This window comes from Cervus elaphus, chromosome 19, assembly GCF_910594005.1.
Source record: "Cervus elaphus chromosome 19, mCerEla1.1, whole genome shotgun sequence".
Taxonomy (NCBI): Eukaryota; Metazoa; Chordata; class Mammalia; order Artiodactyla; family Cervidae; genus Cervus; species Cervus elaphus.
Window position 1 is genome coordinate 69603725 of NC_057833.1, and position 17927 is coordinate 69621651.

Consider the following 17927-nt stretch of genomic DNA (forward strand, 5'->3'; position numbering starts at 1 on the left):
CGTTAAACACCTACGCCCATTCCCTCCTCCCCAGCTTCTAGGAACCACCACTCTCTTTTCTGTCTCTGTGGACTGGACCACTCCTGGGTACCCCAGATAAGCGGAATCATGCAATATTGTCCTTTTGGACTGACTTATTCCCCTTAGCATAATGCTGTTAAGGTTCATCCATAGTACAGTGTGCCAGAATTTCCTCCCTTTTCAAGGCTGAGTCATAATCCACTGCATGCATATATACCTCACTGTGTTTATCCATTCATCTGCTGAAGGATTATTTCTACTTTTTGGCTCTGGTATACAAATATCATTTTGAATTAAAACTATTTTTTAGTGATTGCTTGGTCCACTCCATTAATTTTCATTTAGGGAATTATTCTTAAGAGTGTTTCTGACTATATCATCTTAAATGACCTGAGACAGGACAATTATTTCAAGGTCAGAACAAATCCCTGGTTTCTATCAAATTAATTTGGAACAAAATAGCTCCAACACTTTCAATGAAGAGGTCTGCTTTGGTAAAATCAAAGACCTCTCAGGTGTAAAACCATAGAGACTGTTCTGTTGCAACGCACTGTGAAGTGAAGTTGCTCAGTTGTGTCTGACTCTCTGCGACCCTGTGGACTGTAGCCTACCAGACTCCTCCATCCATGGGATTTTCCAGGCAAGAATACTGGAGTGTGTTGCCATTTCCTTCTCCAGGAGATCTTCCCGACCCAGGGATTGAACGTGGGTCTCCCACATTATAGGCAGACGCTTTACCATCTGAACCACCAGGGAACTCAAAAAAAACCACTGTGCGTAAATGAAAAGGTGTCTGAGCAGTAGAAAAGCTCCCTCAACTGCTATGCAGAAATTGGGCAGAAAAACTATAGGAGCTTTGTGGTTTAATCACGTCACCCTTCAAAGACCACCGATCTCCCTGTAGCCAGATGAAAGCTCTGCTTTCTCAGAATGTCCAGTATGAGTTAAGTCCTCTCACGTGTACTTTGTACTTTAGTAAAAATTAAGCAAATTTTTAACTTGCCCATGGACAAAGATGCTCTCCTTGACCTAGTCTAGTCAGGCCCCTCTGCTCTTTGTGTTTTTAAAATATTTACTTATTTATTGGGCTGCTCCAGGTCCTAGTTCTGGCATGTGGAAGCTTGAGTTGCATCCTACGGGATCTAGTTCCCTGTTACTACTGTTGTTCAGTAAGTCATGTCTGACTCGGCAACCCCGAGGACTGAAGCACGCCGACCTTCCCTAGGCTTCACTATCTCCTGGAGCTTGCTCAAACTCATGCTGAATTCAGTTCCCTGACTAGGGATTAAACCTGGGCACCCTGCATTGGCCAGCATGGAGACTTAGAGCTACTGGACCACCGGAGAAGTCTCTGGGTTTGTTTTTTTTTCCGGCCGCACAGCACGGCTTGTGAGATCTTAGTTCCCCGACCAGGCACTGACCCGGACCCTGAGCAGTGAAAGTGGAGAGTCCTAACCACTGGACTGCCAGGAAGTCCTTAGCCAGGCTCCTCTGAGCCCTCGTCTTGACCAAGCTTCAACCTCGGCCTACAAGGTTGTACCTTCGGTACAAACGATTCTGTCCACCCCACACACTAAGAGGCTTGAGCAAACACGACTACGGTTCCCAGCAGCTCAAGGCTGTGTCCTAGGGAGATGACCTCGACCCCCTTAAAATGAGAAAGAAAGCTCACGGCCTCGGAAGGAATCTGCTGTGTGTTCAGCCAAGTCCTGATGGGTTCCTGACCTCCCCTCCTTTGAGCATTTATTAGGAAAAGCTTATGGCTACAAATCCTTCCTCTGTCCCTCTGAGATGTGTATGCATCTCCTCCCAACCTGGGAATGTCTTTCCCAAGGACCTGGCAGCCATCCCTTTAAAATATCATCAAGAAAGACAGGGCCCCTGTCTCCCAGTCCCCCGGGGAGCATAGGAATCTACCTTTCACATCACAGTCAGTAACTATGGTCTAATTACATCCACTAAGCCCCTTTCCACTTGTTTGTAACTTTCCACTCCCCTGACTCTGCTGAAGCCCTGCTCCTTTACCCTTCCTATTCATCCTCCCCATAAAATACCCGTTCACCTCTGCACAAACTGGAACTGAGCACACCTCTCCCCGCTACTGCCGTAGCTACTAAATGAAGTCGGTCTTTTTCACCTTTAACTACTATCCAGCTTTGCTTTTCTTTGATGCTTTTTAGGCTGCCAGTTCCTGGAAGCCAAGTGCCATTTCCTCTTTCTAGCTTTATTTGATTTGGCGTGCAGTGGGCCCTTGATAAGAACCACTACCAGGGATTTCACTGGTGGTCCAGTAGTTGAGAACCCAAGAGACGTGGGTTCGATCCCTGGTCTGGGGAACTAAGACCCCACCTGCCTCGGAGCAACTAAGCCTGTGCACTGTGACTGCTAAGCCCAAGTGCCACAACTAGAGGGCTGGTGCGTCCGCAACAAAAGATCCTGCAAGACGCAGTTAAGACCCAGGGCAGTCAAATACATAAACTACGCTGCAGAAAACAGAGCCACTACTGGGCAGAGTGCTCTGCGGCGGGCTGGAAGGATGGAAGCCGGTCCCTAATCTCAGGTGGTTCACACCTCAAGATGGGAGTCCATGGAGCACGTCTTGTACATTTCCACAAAGCCCGGCAAGAACACCTCCGTTTCATGGCTCCTTGAATTCCCAGATGCTCCTGTATCCTTTGTTTCCCTCCCAGATGCCATCTACAAGATGTGGACTGGAAGAGTCCTGCGTTCATCTGAGGACCCCCCAGGCTCCTGACCTCGTCCCCGCGGACCTGCGGTGGGTGCTTCACCACCTCCTTCACCAGGTGTAGCACGGAGTCCGTCTGCAGGGTGCTCAGAGCACAGATCAGATCCACGAGGGTCAGCTGGGACGTGCTGGCCACCGGAACGATCTGCCAAGAAGAGGACCGTTCCCTGAGTGAGACAACAAAAATGAGGAGGACTCCCAGAAAGCACTCTGTGATACTTGCTCCCGGAGGAAGAGATGTGTTTTAATCTTTCAAACGAATATTTAAAGGAATACTAGGTAAAGGACTGTATTGGTAGGAAGAAGAGTGAGGTTAAAAAAAAAGCTTTTAATTACACAGGAATTGTGTGTAATTGTGTAATTTACATTACACAGGAATGTAATCAGTATCTGATACAGATGAGGAATAAAAGGCACAGCCGGTGATGGGCAATCGCTCTGGTCTTTATGTGTTCAAGCTGAGAAAGCGTGCTGGAAACAGACAGTATTAACTTGAAGTAAACAGGCTGATTATCAAGAGCCAGCCCCCAAAGTACAAGGACAGCAAGTGAAACAGGAAAACCAGGTTCACGGGAGCTGGCCAGGGCAGGGAAGTCCCGGCGTGGGAGGTGTGTTTTGGTGATAGCAGTGGGGTTGGGGGCCTGCCCTTGGAAGTATGAGGGTCCTCGCTGGGGAAGACCCCATAGGTGCTAAGCTGGGTGGCCTGGCCCAGCAGCCTTCACGCCTCCTTGGGTAATGGGGTCCGCGCTGGGCACTGAGGCAGTGCCCGGGGGTGGGGCAGATGCTCTGACAAAGGTAGCGGGTAGGAACCTACACGGATGACGGAGGGAACTGAGTGTGAAGCCCGTTCTGGGTTTGCAGAAACAGGAGACCCAAGCTCCTGGCAGGACTTGGGATGGAGGTGTCGGTGGAGAACGCTTATGCAAAATGTAAACTGAAGTCTGGGCAGAGGAATGCGATGATTTCTTTACCATCACAAACGAGTATTATTCTTACAAATTAAAAAAGCCAAATGTCAACTGTGACCGTGTTAGTGGAGGTCAGCGAATGTGACAAGCATAGCCCTCTGGGGAGAGTGGCAGGGAATGCTGACGGGGGTGGGGAAATACATGTGTGGGGACAGGGGACTAGGGAAAATCTCTATACCCTCCTCTCATTCTGCTGCGAACTTAAAACTGCCCTAGAAAAAGAAGGTCTCTAAAAAAAATTGGTTTAAAAAAAAAAAACCAGAAAGCTTTTAGCAGGCTCTATAACCAGGGAGGGGTCCCCAGCAGTCCTCACGGGTAGGACGAGGAACAATTTCTTAAGCTAGGTGGCAGGTCCCCCGGTGGTGTTTTCCTTTGAAATGTACATGTTATAGACATTCTTGGAAGCACACTGCTAGACAGTAGATTAAAATGAAAAGTACAATATACTCATCATACAGTAGAAAGAGAAGAAAACAGAGGTTGGGTGGGCTCCACTCCCTCCCCCCACCTCGCTGCAACAGGCACAGCTAGATGATGACGTCGTGAGTTTAACACAGGGGCCCCCCTCCACGGTCTTCCCTGGCGGCCTCTGGGGTCACCTCTGATCACACCGGGCTGTCCGCGCACGGCGGTTTCTGGCTTTACCTTCGTTTTACTGTGGCGTTTCCCCTTCTTCCTGCTCCACACAGCGGCAACAGCTGCCATCAGCTGAACTCCAAGAGGCGCTGTCAACGGGTTCAAGAAGTCTAAAATTTTTTGTCGTATGGTCTTAAAAAAAAAAAAAAAAACCAGAAAACAGAAAAAGGATGAGTGAGAGCAGAGTCAGGGCTCCCGTGGACCGCGCCCTTCACCACGAGCGCCTGTGACCTTGGGAGCCTTTGTTGTAATGTCGCGGGCACTATGCTGGGGTCTGGGGTCTGGGGGCGGCGTTGAGGGGATGGTGTTGGTGCAGAGCACCTCCTGGAGGAGTTGCACACGATGCGTGGTGGGCTGTCCAGGTGCACAAAAGTCAGAGAGGAGACTCCTGGGAAGTGATGGATACCACCTTCGAGCAGATAGGAGGGGGGCAGGGCTCGGAGCAAGTCACCTGAGGCTTTGCAGACCCAGCGAGAAAGTGGGGACCCTGCAGGGAAGCCCCTAGCCACGCTGGCCTCAACCAGTTCAGGGAGGGCTTGTAAGCACCAGGAAGGATGCGCTTCAATTTCCAGAAATATGTGCCATTTACCTAATTTTATTATGCAGCCAACTAAAAACAGACCCATGACACGGCCCGGGGACGTCACTCGCCACCCTCCCTTTGCTGTGCCTGGATTTCTCTGCATTCCCGAAACCTCCGTGTTCCTTCCTTTGTGGATGCTGAGGGTCTCCCAACCTCTAACACACCCCTGGGAAGGCACACTCGCTCATCCTGGGTCTTGGCTCAGCTCCTCTGCTTCAGGAAGGCCTTCTTGACCCTCAGAGCAGGGGTCGCAGGCTGGCAGAGTGCCCTGCGTCTCTTTGCAGCACTTTTCATCACTACTTTAAAGCGGATGGTTAATGTCTGTGCCTGCCAGGAAAACAAGGACTTCCCTCCTCTATCTTATCCGCTCGTGGACAAGCAGGGCAAGGTACACAGCAGCAGGCACACACGTGCCTGTGGAATGAATGGATTTACCCTGGGCTTCCCCTGCTCCTTGCAAGACAAGCTATGAGCAGCCTAGACAGCATATTAAAAAGCAGAGACAGTACTTTGCCAACAAAGGACTGTCTAGTCAAAGCTATGGTTTTTCCAGTAGTCATGTATGGATGTGAGAGTTGGACAATAAAGAAAGCTGAGCATTGAAGAATTGATGCTTTTGAAGTGTGGTGTTGCAGAAGACTCTTGAGAGTCCCTTGGACTGCAAGGAGATCCAACCAGTCCATCCTAAAGGAAATCAGTCCTGAATATCCATGGGAAGAACTGAAGCTGAAGCTGAAGCTCCAATACTTTGGCTACATGATGAGAAGAGCTGACTCATTGGAAAAGACCCTGATGCTGGGCAAGACTGAGGGCAGGAGGAGAAGGGGACGACAGAGGATGAGATGGTTGGATGGCATCATCGACTCAATGGACATGAGTTTGAGCAAGCTCCTGGAGTTGACGATGGACAGGGAGGCCTGGTGTGCTGAAGTCCATGGAGTTGCAAAGAGTCAGACCCGACTGAGAGACTGAACTGAACATCCCTGTCCCCCTGCCTTTGCCTAGCATCACTTTAGATACAACTGAGCTGGGGATGGGGATGTCCTCTTCCTCTTACCATGGTTTCTGCTTGAGGGAGACCATGCGGGCCCCAGCTCAGGGCCTTGGGGCCTTCAGGGAGGGCTTGGGTTAAGTGCTCAGTAAATGTTGTGTTGTTCAGTTATGTCCAACTCTTCACGATCCCACGGACTGTAGCCTGCCAGGCTCCTGTCTATGGAATTCTCCAGGCAAGAAGACTGGAGTGGGCTGCCATTCCCTTTGCCAGGGGATCTTCCCAACCCAGGGATTGAACCCATGTCTCCTGTACTGCAGGCGTGGGTTTTGTTTTTTTTAACCACTGAGCCACCTGGGAAGCCCCTGGAAAACCCCCAATAAATGTCAGCCAGCACCACAATGAATTCTTCCATCAGTCCAGGGGGTAGGCTACTAGTAACAGCCTCATTTCACAGAGGAGGAAACCGAGGCTCAAGCTGAGTGAACCTTCTGGACCTTTTAAGAGATTAATTTTTAGGCTGAATTTAAGCAGGTTCCTGTGGCAGATTTCCCTTGGAGGTAATCCCTGGAACCGACAGAAAATTTTTGGAGGCCACCTGTGCCTCCCGGAACCTAAAAGCCCACTGATCTGGGAGTCGGGCTGCCTGGCTGACCACAGAAAAGAATCACATGCTCTCTCTACACCCCTCACCTGTCACCTGGGAATATAATAGCACCTGCCTTGCAGGTGAGGACTGAATACGCCAGTAAATAGTGTTCAGATGACGCCCAGCATCCTGTTTCCGGCGGAGGAAACAGCATACAGAGGTTTAATGCACATGCTCAAGGTCCCACAGAGCAGCTGAGCAGGGAGCCAAATCCAGGCGACCTGGGTCCCTGGGCCCTGACTGTTCTGCTCAACCCAGGCTGCCAGAAGCCGGCGGTAAGCCCTGAGGGCACACGCCAGCCATGCTCAGAAGACGGGAGACACGGCCGGACAACTGGGAGCCATGGGACATGGTGATCATACACTGAGTTATGTGCCTGGGTGCCTCCCAGGGAGAGTCAAGGGTTTAACGTGGTGCGGGACCCTCGGGGGACTTCCTGGGACAGATCCCTCCCCGCTTGTCCTCTGCTGGCCTCTTGTTTGTGGAAAAGCTTTCGCCTCCCAGGCCTCCCCTGAGTCATCAGTGCCTGGCTCAAGACTTGATGACTGCGGGGCTTTCCTGGTGGCTCAGCGGTCAAGCATCCAATGCAGGAGACAACGTTCCAAGCCGTGATCCGGGAAGATCCCACATGCCGTCAAGCAACTCACTCACTCCTTCTGCCACAACTACTGAACCTGTGCTCCAGATCCCAGGAGCTGCAGCGACTGAAGCCTGCAAGCCGGAGAGTCCGTACTCCATGACAAGAGAAGCCATCGCAACAGGAGGCCCACATACCACAATGAAGCATAGACACTGCTCCCCGCAACTAGAGAAAGCCCTTGCTACAACGCACACCCAGCACGGCCAAAAATAATTTCTCTAAATAGCCAAAGAGGAAAAAATAAACTGAAAAGTACTCACAAAAGCCTTCTTCCCATGAATATAGGGCTTACTCTAATAAACTGGAGATTTCTATTTCCAGTTTACTTATAACAGTACTTCTAACGTGGGTTTCTCTGGGCACATGGTCTTTGATTATGTATGTATACATCCCTGTGTATTTTTATTTCTGGCGGGACAATACAAGACAAAGGAAATCGTAAGCCCACAGAGGAAGCTCTCTCACTTTGGTGGTTTTAAAGTAAACGGAAGAGGATCCCTTCGTGGCTCCGAGGAGATCGACGGGTCTCTTCTGAGTCTCCTCCTTCCTGAGGACGTTCCAGAGAAGGGCCATGGTGTTAACGATTCGAGGGAGCTCTTCCAGAATAGCATTCTTGGCATTCTTCAGATTGGTAGGGTCGGTCACAGCAGAGGTCTGAAAAACAGAGACGAACACACGTGAGACCCAGAAGCATTTCCCTTTCCATGAGGAACCTGGGGTTGGTGGATGGAGTTTGGGCTGGAGCACTCCCCAGGGCAAGGCCCACGGGTGGTCTAGAAATAAGATGCCTCCCTGACCATTTAAACCCACGACTTCCCTTCAGAGAGGGATGTGTGTGAGTCTGAGGCTCATTACAAACTTTGCCAGTCCCTCAACCAAAGTACAAGCTCCGTTCTAGAATTTAATCCCAGATAGGGCAGAGTGTGCTTCCCTGGCGGCTCAGGTGGTAAAGAGTCCGCCTGCATTGTGGGAGACCCGGATTCGATCCCTGGGTTGGGACGATCCCCTGGAGAAGGGAATGGCTACCCACTCCAGTATTCTGGCCTGGAAAATTCCACGGACAGAGGAGCCTGGTGGGCTACAGTCCGTAGGGTCCATGGACCCCAAGAGTCGGACAGGACTGAGTGACTTTCACTTTCACTTTCTAGGGTATAGCAATCAAGACATAAAATGCCTTCAAACTCTGTAACGTCAAGTAAAAAAAATACATGGAAGAAAGATCACATTCTGTGCCACACTGGGCAAGGGCTGAAGTTGCCCACAGAGTGGCCAGTGAGAACAAAACCACATGTGTGTTACATATGTACATTTGCACATATACTTGCACACACGCTTACATTATTTGCATATCTGTTATTTGGCATTAATATTGGCATACATGTCTGCATTACATACATACATACATTTCTTATTTGAAACAGACATAATCCCAAAGAAGACAAAACAATATATGAAAACTGCCTTGAACTTGGGAAAAAAAGCAATTTACCTTTTTGCTTTGGTTGGGTTGTTCCAAAAGACAGAAATGACTAATGGTTGTTAGGCCTTCCAACAGAGTGAGTGGATAATCCGGGGAGATGTTTTCTCTCTTGGAGGTTATGCTTTGGTGAAGAAACAAGAAACCAGTTTTGAGAATCTTTAAGAATGAGGCCAGAAAAGTTTTTAATCCTAAACATAGAAACCACAGAGAAATCACCATCTTAAAACAAACTGGGGCTCTCATAATGAAATACCACTACAAAAACGACAGGCCTCTTTCAAGCTGTTTTACATTTATCTGGTCGCTTTGGAAAAATGTTTCCAGATGTTTTAGGATTTCTGTGCAGAGGATTCACACTTTTATTTCTGTTTTGCAAAAATAATGGAGACAGATTGACTTGTCCTACAACCCAGATCTGGCCTGGGTAGTCATATGGAATTAAAAATAAAGGAATCCACATTCAGTTCCTTGTTACCCTCTCTTGACAATGCTACCTAGGTTTCTGATTAGGTTGAAATGACCCCCCAGCTGATGGCAAGGGCCAATCAGCCAGCCATTCATGACAAAAGCTGTCATTAAAGCAATAACAATGCCTCTCTCCAGGTGGCGCTAATGGTAAAGAACCTGCCTGCCGACTCAGGAGACACAGGAGATGCAGGTTCCATCCCCGGGTGGGAGATCTCCTGGAGGAGGAAATGGCAACCCACTCCAGAATCTCTGCCTGGAGGATCCCATGGACAGAGGAGCCTGGCGGGCTACAGTCCACGGGGTCACAGAAGAGTCAGACACGAGTGAAGGGACTCAGCACACAAGTACCAGTTGTCTCAAGGCTCACTGTACCTGATGGACAGCTTCGCCGACTCGCTCTCATACTGCTTGACCAGCTCGTCCAAGTTTTTGCAGATCTGGACAAGGAAGGGTGTAACTGTCCAGCCCAGGGACCTTCCGAAGTACAGCAAGGAATGCGTGACCAGGCTGACCCAGGCCGGGTGCATGCCGTAGCCGTAGGCCGGCTGCAGGCCCCTGACCACGGCGGCCACCAGCAGCCCCTGCGAGGTGAGCGGGTGGGGCCGCACGTACTGCAGGGCACTGATGGCCTGCTGGAAGTTCAGGGCCCGCCGCCACTCCCGGGGTAGGTCGGGCGGCTGCTCTGCCTCCTCGGGCGCCTGGCCCAGGTGGTGCTCCAGCACGATGAGAACCTGCAGCAGCTTCAGCAGCTCGATCTGCAGCGGGTGCTCGCTCCAGATCTGGTCCTGGCCCAGGTTGATGACGTGCTCCTCCAGCACGCCCTCCTCCCGCAGGGTTCCACCCGGCGCACCCGTGGCCAGCCCGTAGCGCTTCTGGCTCGTGTACATGGAGGCGGACAGCGAGAGCAGGACGAACTCCTGGACCCGGCATCTCTGCAGCAGGCCCTGGATGAACTCCACGTTCTTGCCCTCGGCCGCCTTGGCCACCGACACCAGCTGCGTCATCACCCTGATCAGCACCTCCACGCTCTTGACCTGCACGTCCCGGTTGCCCAGGACGTCCCGGTGCGAGACCCTCATGGAGCAAGGGTAGTAGCTTCGGAGGAAACTGAGGCACAGATAGGTGAGGAGCTCGATGAGCAGCGAGTGCGGGCACGCGCTGGGGGGCTGGCTCGGGAGCTTGCCGTAGAAGCTCTGGCCCCCCAGCGCCTCCTGGTGGCGGGCCAGGAGGTTGGAGATGAGGTTGAGGTGCGCCGTGGCGCTGGTGTCCACGCTGGTCCTGGACACGGCCTCGACGAACTCGCGCGGGTTGGTTTTGAGCACGGCCTCCAGCACCGAGAAGGCGTAGAGCACCCGCCGCGCGTCGTAGGGCTGCAGGTAGAGCAGGATGTGTGCGAACAGGGCCTCCAGCCTCGCCTGCCTCTCGCGCTGCTGCTTCCGGAGCCGGGCCGCCGTCAGCGCCTGGAGCTCTGCGGCCGCCTCGTCATCGCTGGACGGCAGCGACTCCGAGGCCTGGGTCCGGTCTGAGTCCGCGCGCGCCAGGCACGTGGGGCTGCCCGCCTGTGGGCCAGGGACCCGGGCGGCTGCCGCCAGGGGCGCGCAACACTGCTCGCCGCTGCTCAGCTCCTGCGGGTCGTGTGCCGGCGAGGAGACGGAGGACGTGTTCTCGCTGCTGTCCGTGGCGCCGGAGGTCGTGTCCGCTGACTCGGTGCGCTCGCTGCCGTCCTCGGCCGCGGCACGGGCCGGCCCGTCCGGCAGGTCCTCGAGGCGCGGGGGGCGGTCGTGCTCGTGGGGCTCGCCGCTCGCTGGGCGCACCTCGGGCTCCGTCTCCACTTCGGCCCAGATGGCCTCACGGTCCACCGTGGTGAGCTGGCTCAGGGGCGCGCCGTCTTCACAGCCGCCCTCTGGCAGCTCCGGTGCGTCCCAGGCCTCCGCGAATGAGGCTTGCTTCCTGTTGAGCCAGCGGTGCCAGTCTTCTACAAGGGACGGAACGACAGACAGCTTGAGAACAGAAGGGTTAGCTATGAACAGGCAATTCCACGGTGATCTTGGTCTTAAAGGGAGGCAGGAAGATCAATTTTAGTAAAACGCTCCATGGGGGCGGGGCAAGGGCAAGACAAATTCTTGGCAATATCGTGGATGGGTTGGGATGATCCCCTGGAGGAGGAAATGGCAACCCACTCCAGTGTTCTTGCCTGCAGAATTTCATGGATGGTTGAGTGGCTTTCACTTTCACATAGGGAATATAACCAATATGATATAATAGCTATAAATTGAGTATGCTCAGAGGCTCAGTCCTGTCCGACTCTTTGTGACCCCATGAACTGTGGCCCACCAGGCTCCTCTGTCCTTGGAATTCTCCAGGCAAGAATACTGGAGTGGGCTGCCATTTCCTTCTCCAGGGCATCTTCCCCACCCAGGGATCCAACCTGGGTCTCCCACATTGGAGGTGGATTCTTCACCAACTGAGCCCCCAGGGAAGCTCATAAATGGAATGTAACCTTTAAAAACCATGGATCACTATGCTGTGCATATGAAACTTGGGTAGCACTGTAAATCAACGATACTGCACTAAAAAATAAAGCGTAAAAAACAACAAAACACAGCTCCTGCGTGAAACAACAACACTAGAGTCTAGGTTACATTACAGATGGAAGTCAGACAAGCAAAGTGAACAGGTCTTTTACAATGTTCAAGAAGTTGGGTAATTTAGTTATATTATCATAGAAAATATAAATATAGTAAGTTTAGGGGAAGGGTGATCTATAAAAATGCCTATCATTTTCTCCCAGGACTTTCCTTTCAAAAAAAGGTACCCTACAGAAACGTCAATAGAAGGTTTTTCAAATCTGAAAGGGTATTGCTGAAATGTGCTGTATAGAAACAAACAAAGTATCCACAAAGTAAGAGGACTGAAACCTCATGGTGCAGGCATGCTGGGTTTTCTAAAGACAGATCTACATGCACTGATGTGGAGCAATGTCCGCTTAGAGGAGAGTATCTGTAATATGCAACTGTGGAAATGTCTGGGAGGATATCTGCTGAGCCATTAACTGTAAAGTGCTCTACTGGCCGGCATGCCAAGGGACTTTACCTGTGCTTTTATTTCCTGATTACTCTGATTTTTAAATTAAGCAGTTAGTACCTCTGAGATTAGAACATACACAACACTTTAAAGTGCTCAGGTCTCTTTTAAAAAGGAGTGAAAAGCCAGATGTCTTCGGCACTGCCAAACATTTTTAATGGGCAGCTTTCAACAAATCTATTCCATGAACATTGAGCCAGGTTAGGAAAGAAGGAAGGATAAGATATTAGAACTATGAGCTTCCAGTTGTTCACAACAGTATTTAAAAATGAGATTTCCAAAGGACTACTGCAGTAGCAAGGAGGGGAATTAGAACCCTTCTGGTTGTTTCCAGGGAGCGGACAGGGCAGAGAAGACACATTTTTTTTTTCTTAACAGGCAGGCATTAGACAGGAATTAGAAGACGGAGCAGGAAGTGCCCTGAGACTTTTAACACCCGACGGGCTGTAGAGTTTCTTGTTACAGCAAAGAAATGCTTCAAAATTGAGCTGCCATAAATGAAGACCAAAGTTTTAAGAAGGTGCTTAGTTTACAGTTCTTTGTATTTTACTTTCTTGTAAGTGTGGAGTAATAAAATGCCTCCTAGTTTTTAGGCAAGGAACCTTGCAAAGAGAGGAAGCCACCTGGGAATCTTTGCTTATTTAGGTGTTGGGCTGCATTCCTCTTTTTTTTTTTTTTTAAATAAGACTTTTTTTTTCTTTAATTTTTTTTTTTAAATTTTTTAGTAGTTGGAGGCTAATTACTTCACAACATTTCAGTGGGTTTTGTCATACATTGATATGAATCAGCCATAGATTTACACATATTCCCCATCTCAATCCCCCCTCCCACCTCCCTCTCCACCCGATTCCTCTGGGTCTTCCCAGTGCACCAGGCCCGAGCACTTGTCTCATGCATCCCACCTGGGCTGGTGATCTGTTTCACCATAGATAGTATACATGCTGTTCTTTTGAAATATCCCACCCTCACATTCTCCCACAGAGTTCAATAGTCTGTTCTGTATTTGTGTCTCTTTTTCTGTTTTGCATATAGGGTTATCGTTACCATCTTTCTAAATTCCATATATATGCGTTAGTATGCTGTAATGTTCTTTATCTTTCTGGCTTACTTCACTCTGTATAAGGGGCTCCAGTTTCATCCATCTCATTAGGACTGGTTCAAATGAATTCTTTTTAACAGCTGAGTAATATTCCATGGTGTATATGTACCACAGCTTCCTTATCCATTCATCTGCTGATGGGCATCTAGGTTGCTTCCATGTCCTGGCTATTATAAACAGTGCTGCGATGAACATTGGGGTGCATGTGTCTCTTTCAGATCTGGTTTCCTCAGTGTGTATGCCCAGAAGTGGGATTGCTGGGTCATATGGCAGTTCTATTTCCAGTTTTTTAAGAAATCTCCACACTGTTTTCCATAGCGGCTGTACTAGCTTGCATTCCCACCAACAGTGTAAGAGGGTTCCCTTTTTTCCACACCCTCTCCAGCATTTATTGCTTGTAGACTTTTGGATAGCAGCCATCCTGACTGGCGTGTAATGGTACCTCATTGTGGTTTTGATTTGCATTTCTCTAATAATGAGTGATGTTGAGCATCTTTTCATGTGTTTGTTAGCCATCTGTATGTCTTCTTTGGAGAAATATCTGTTTAGTTCTTTGGCCCATTTTTGAATTGGGTCATTTATTTTTCTGGAATTGAGCTTCAGGAGTTGCTTGTATATTTTTGAGATTAATCCTTTGTCTGTTTCTTCATTTGCTATTATTTTCTCCCAATCTGAGGGCTGTCTTTTCACCTTACTTATAGTTTCCTTTGTAGTGCAAAAGCTTTTAAGTTTCATTAGGTCCCATTTGTTTAGTTTTGCTTTTATTTCCAATATTCTGGGAGGTGGGTCATAGAGGATCTTGCTGTGATTTATGTCGGAGAGTGTTTTGCCTATGTTCTCCTCTAGGAGTTTTATAGTTTCTGGTCTTACATTTAGATCTTTAATCCATTTTGAGTTTATTTTTGTGTATGGTGTTAGAAAGTGTTCTAGTTTCATTCTTTTACAAGTGGTTGACCAGTTTTCCCAGCACCACTTGTTAAAGAGGTTGTCTTTTTTCCATTGTATGTCCTTGCCTCCTTTGTCAAAGATAAGGTGTCCATAGGTTCGTGGATTTATCTCTGGGCTTTCTATTCTGTTCCATTGATCTATATTTCTGTCTTTGTGCCAGTACCATACTGTCTTGATGACTGTGGCTTTGTAGTAGAGTCTGAAGTCAGGCAGGTTGATTCCTCCAGTTCCATTCTTCTTTCTCAGGATTACTTTGGCTTTTCGAGGTTTTTTGTATTTCCATACAAATTGTGAAATTATTTGTTCTAGTTCTGTGAAAAATACCGTTGGTAGCTTGATAGGGATTGCATTGAATCTATAGATTGCTTTGGGTAGAATAGCCATTTTGACAATATTGATTCTTCCAATCCATGAACACGGTATGTTTCTCCATCTGTTTGTGTCCTCTTTGATTTCTTTCATCAGTGTTTTATAGTTTTCTATGTATAGGTCTTTTGTTTCTTTAGGTAGATATACTCCTAAGTATTTTATTCTTTTTGTTGCAATGGTGAATGGTATTGTTTCCTTAATTTCTCTGTTTTTTCATTGTTAGTATATAGGAATGCAAGGGATTTCTGTGTGTTAATTTTATATCCTGCAACTTTACTATATTCATTGATTAGCTCTAGTAATTTTCTGGTAGAGTCTTTAGGGTTTTCTATGTAGAGGATCATGTCATCTGCAAACAGTGAGAGTTTCACTTCTTCTTTTCCTATCTGGATTCCTTTTACTTCTTTTTCTGCTCTGATTGCTGTGGCCAAAACTTCCAACACTATGTTGAATAGTAGTGGTGAGAGTGGGCACCCTTGTCTTGTTCCTGATTTCAGGGGAAATGCTTTCAATTTTTCACCATTGAGGGTGATGCTTGCTGTGGGTTTGTCAGACGAGATTGGGCGCGTTCAGGGTGGTATGGCCGTAGACTGGGTTTGTCATATATAGCTTTTATTATGTTGAGGTATGTTCCTTCTATTCCTGCTTTTTGGAGAGTTTTAATCATAAATGAGTGTTGAATTTTGTCAAAGGCTTTCTCTGCATCTATTGAGATAATCATATGGTTTTTTCAATTTGTTAATGTGGTGTATTACATTGATTGATTTGCAGATATTAAAGAATCCTTGCATTCCTGGGATAAAGCCCACTTGGTCGTGGTGTATGATTTTTTTTAATATGTTGTTGGATTCTGTTTGCTAGAATTTTGTTAAGGATTTTTGCATCTATGTTCATCAGTGATATTGGCCTGAAGTTTTCTTTTTTTGTGGCATCTTTGTCTGGTTTTGGAATTAGGGTGATGGTGGCCTCGTAGAATGAGTTTGGGAGTTTACCTTCTTCTGCAATTTTCTGGAAGAGTTTGAGTAAGATAGGTGTTAGCTCTTCTCTAAATTTTTGGTAGAATTCAGCTGTGAAGCCATCTGGTCCTGGGCTTTTGTTTGCTGGAAGATTTTTGATTACAGTTTCGATTTCCTTGCTTGTGATGGGTCTGTTAAGATCTTCTATTTCTTCCTGGTTCAGTTTTGGAAGGTTATACTTTTCTAAGAATTTGTCCATTTCATCCAAGTTGTCCATTTTATTGGCATAGAGCTGCTGGTAGTAGTCTCTTATGATCCTTTGGATTTCAGTGTTGTCTGTTGTGATCTCTCCATTTTCATTTCTAATTTTGTTAATTTGGTTCTTCTCTCTTTGCTTCTTAATGAGTCTTGCTAATGGTTTGTCAATTTTGTTTATTTTTTCAAAAAACCAGCTTTTAGCTTTGTTGATTTTTGCTATGGTCTCTTTAGTTTCTTTTGCATTTATTTCTGCCGTGATTTTTAAGATTTCTTTCCTTCTGCTAACCCTGGGGTTCTTCATTTCTTCCTTCTCTAATTGCTTTAGGTGTAGAGTTAGGTTATTTATTTGGCTTTTTTCTTGTTTCTTGATATAAGCCTGTAATGCTATGAACCTTCCCCTAAGCACTGCTTTTACAGTGTCCCATAGGTTTTGGGTTGTTGTGTTTTCATTTTCATTCATTTCTATACATATTTTGATTTCTTTTTTGATTTCTTCTATGATTTGTTGGTTATTCAGAAGCGTATTATTTAGCCTCCATATGTTTGAAGTTTTAACAATTTTTTTCCTGTAATTGAGATCTAATCTTACTGCACTGTGGTCAGAAAAGATGACTGGAATGATTTCAGTTTTTTTTAATTTTCCAAGACCAGATTTATGGCCCAGGATGTGATCTATTCTGGAGAAGGTTCCATGTGCACTTGAGAAAAAGGTGAAGTTGATTGTTTTGGGGTGAAATGTCCTATAGATATCAATTAGGTCTAGCTGGTCCATTGTGTCATTTAAGGTTTGTGTTTCCTTGTTAATTTTCTGTTTAGTTGATCTATCCATAGTTGTGAGTGGGGTATTAAAGTCTCCCACTATTATTGTGTTACTATTAATTTCCTCTTTCATACTCGTTAGTGTTTGCCGTACATATTGTGGTGCTCCTATGTTGGGTGCATATATATTTATAATTGTTATATCTTCTTCTTGGATTGATCCTTTGATCATTATGTAGTGTCCTTCTTTGTCTCTTTTCACATCCTTTATTTGAAAGTCTATTTTATCTGATATGAGTATTGCGACTCCTGCTTTCTTTTGGTCTCCGTTTGCATGAAATATTTTTTTCCAGCCCTTCACTTTCAGTCTGTATGTGTCTCTTGTTTTGAGGTGGGTCTCTTGTAGACAGCATATATAGGGGTCTTGTTTTTGTATCCATTCAGCCAATCTTTGTCTTTTGGTTGGGGCATTCAACCCATTTACATTTAGGGTAATTATTGATAGGTGTGGTCCCGTTGCCATTTACTTTGTTGTTTTGGGTTCACGTTTATACAACCTTTCTGTATTTCCTGTCTAGAGAAGATCCTTTAGCATTTGTTGAAGAGCTGGTTTGGTGGTGCTGAATTCTCTCAGCTTTTGCTTATCTGTAAAGCTTTTGAATTCTCCTTCATATCTGAATGAGATCCTTGCTGGATACAGTAATCTAGGTTGTAGGTTATTCTCTTTCATTACTTTCAGTACGTCCTGCCATTCCCTTCTGGCCTGGAGGGTTTCTATTGATAGATCAGCTGTTATCCTTATGGGAATCCCTTTGTGTGTTATTTGTTGTTTCTCCCTTGCTGCTTTTAATATTTGTTCTTTGTGTTTGATCTTTGTTAATTTGATTAATATGTGTCTTGGGCTGTTTCGCCTTGGGTTTATCCTGTTTGGGACTCTCTGGGTTTCTTGGACTTGGGTGGCTATTTCCTTCCCCATTTTAGGGAAGTTTTCAGCTATTATCTCCTCGAGTATTTTCTCATGGCCTTTCTTTTTGTCTTCTTCTTCTGGGACTCCTATGATTCGAATGTTGGGGCGTTTCACATTGTCCCAGAGGTCCCTGAGGTTGTCCTCATTTCTTTTGATCCTTTTTTCTTTTTTCCTCTCTGCTTCATTTATTTCCACCATTTTATCTTCTACCTCACTTATCCTATCTTCTGCCTCCGTTATTCTACTCTTGGTTCCCTCCAAAGTGTTTTTGATCTCATTCATTGCATTACTCATTTTTAATTGAG

At 47.1% G+C, this 17927-nt stretch overlaps 1 protein-coding gene across 6 annotated transcripts in view; it reads right to left on the minus strand.

Annotated features, from left to right (window-relative positions):
• DOP1B (DOP1 leucine zipper like protein B) overlaps positions 1–17927 on the minus strand; it is a 133396-nt gene that overhangs the window by 29836 nt on the left and 85633 nt on the right. For 5 of the 6 annotated variants that reach the window (XR_006335279.1, XM_043874270.1, XM_043874269.1 and 2 more), the window contains 5 exons: positions 9555–11157; positions 8724–8835; positions 7700–7888; positions 4381–4503; positions 2778–2912 (listed from right to left, as the gene is read on the minus strand). Coding sequence is in view for 5 of the 6 variants with exons in the window: in XM_043874270.1 (XP_043730205.1) it covers positions 2778–2912; positions 4381–4503; positions 7700–7888; positions 8724–8835; positions 9555–11157 (2162 nt within the window). In the remaining variant the exon portion in view is untranslated. The remainder of the gene's footprint in view (positions 1–2777; positions 2913–4380; positions 4504–7699; positions 7889–8723; positions 8836–9554; positions 11158–17927) is intronic. The other variant, XM_043874268.1, reaches the window with a different exon arrangement.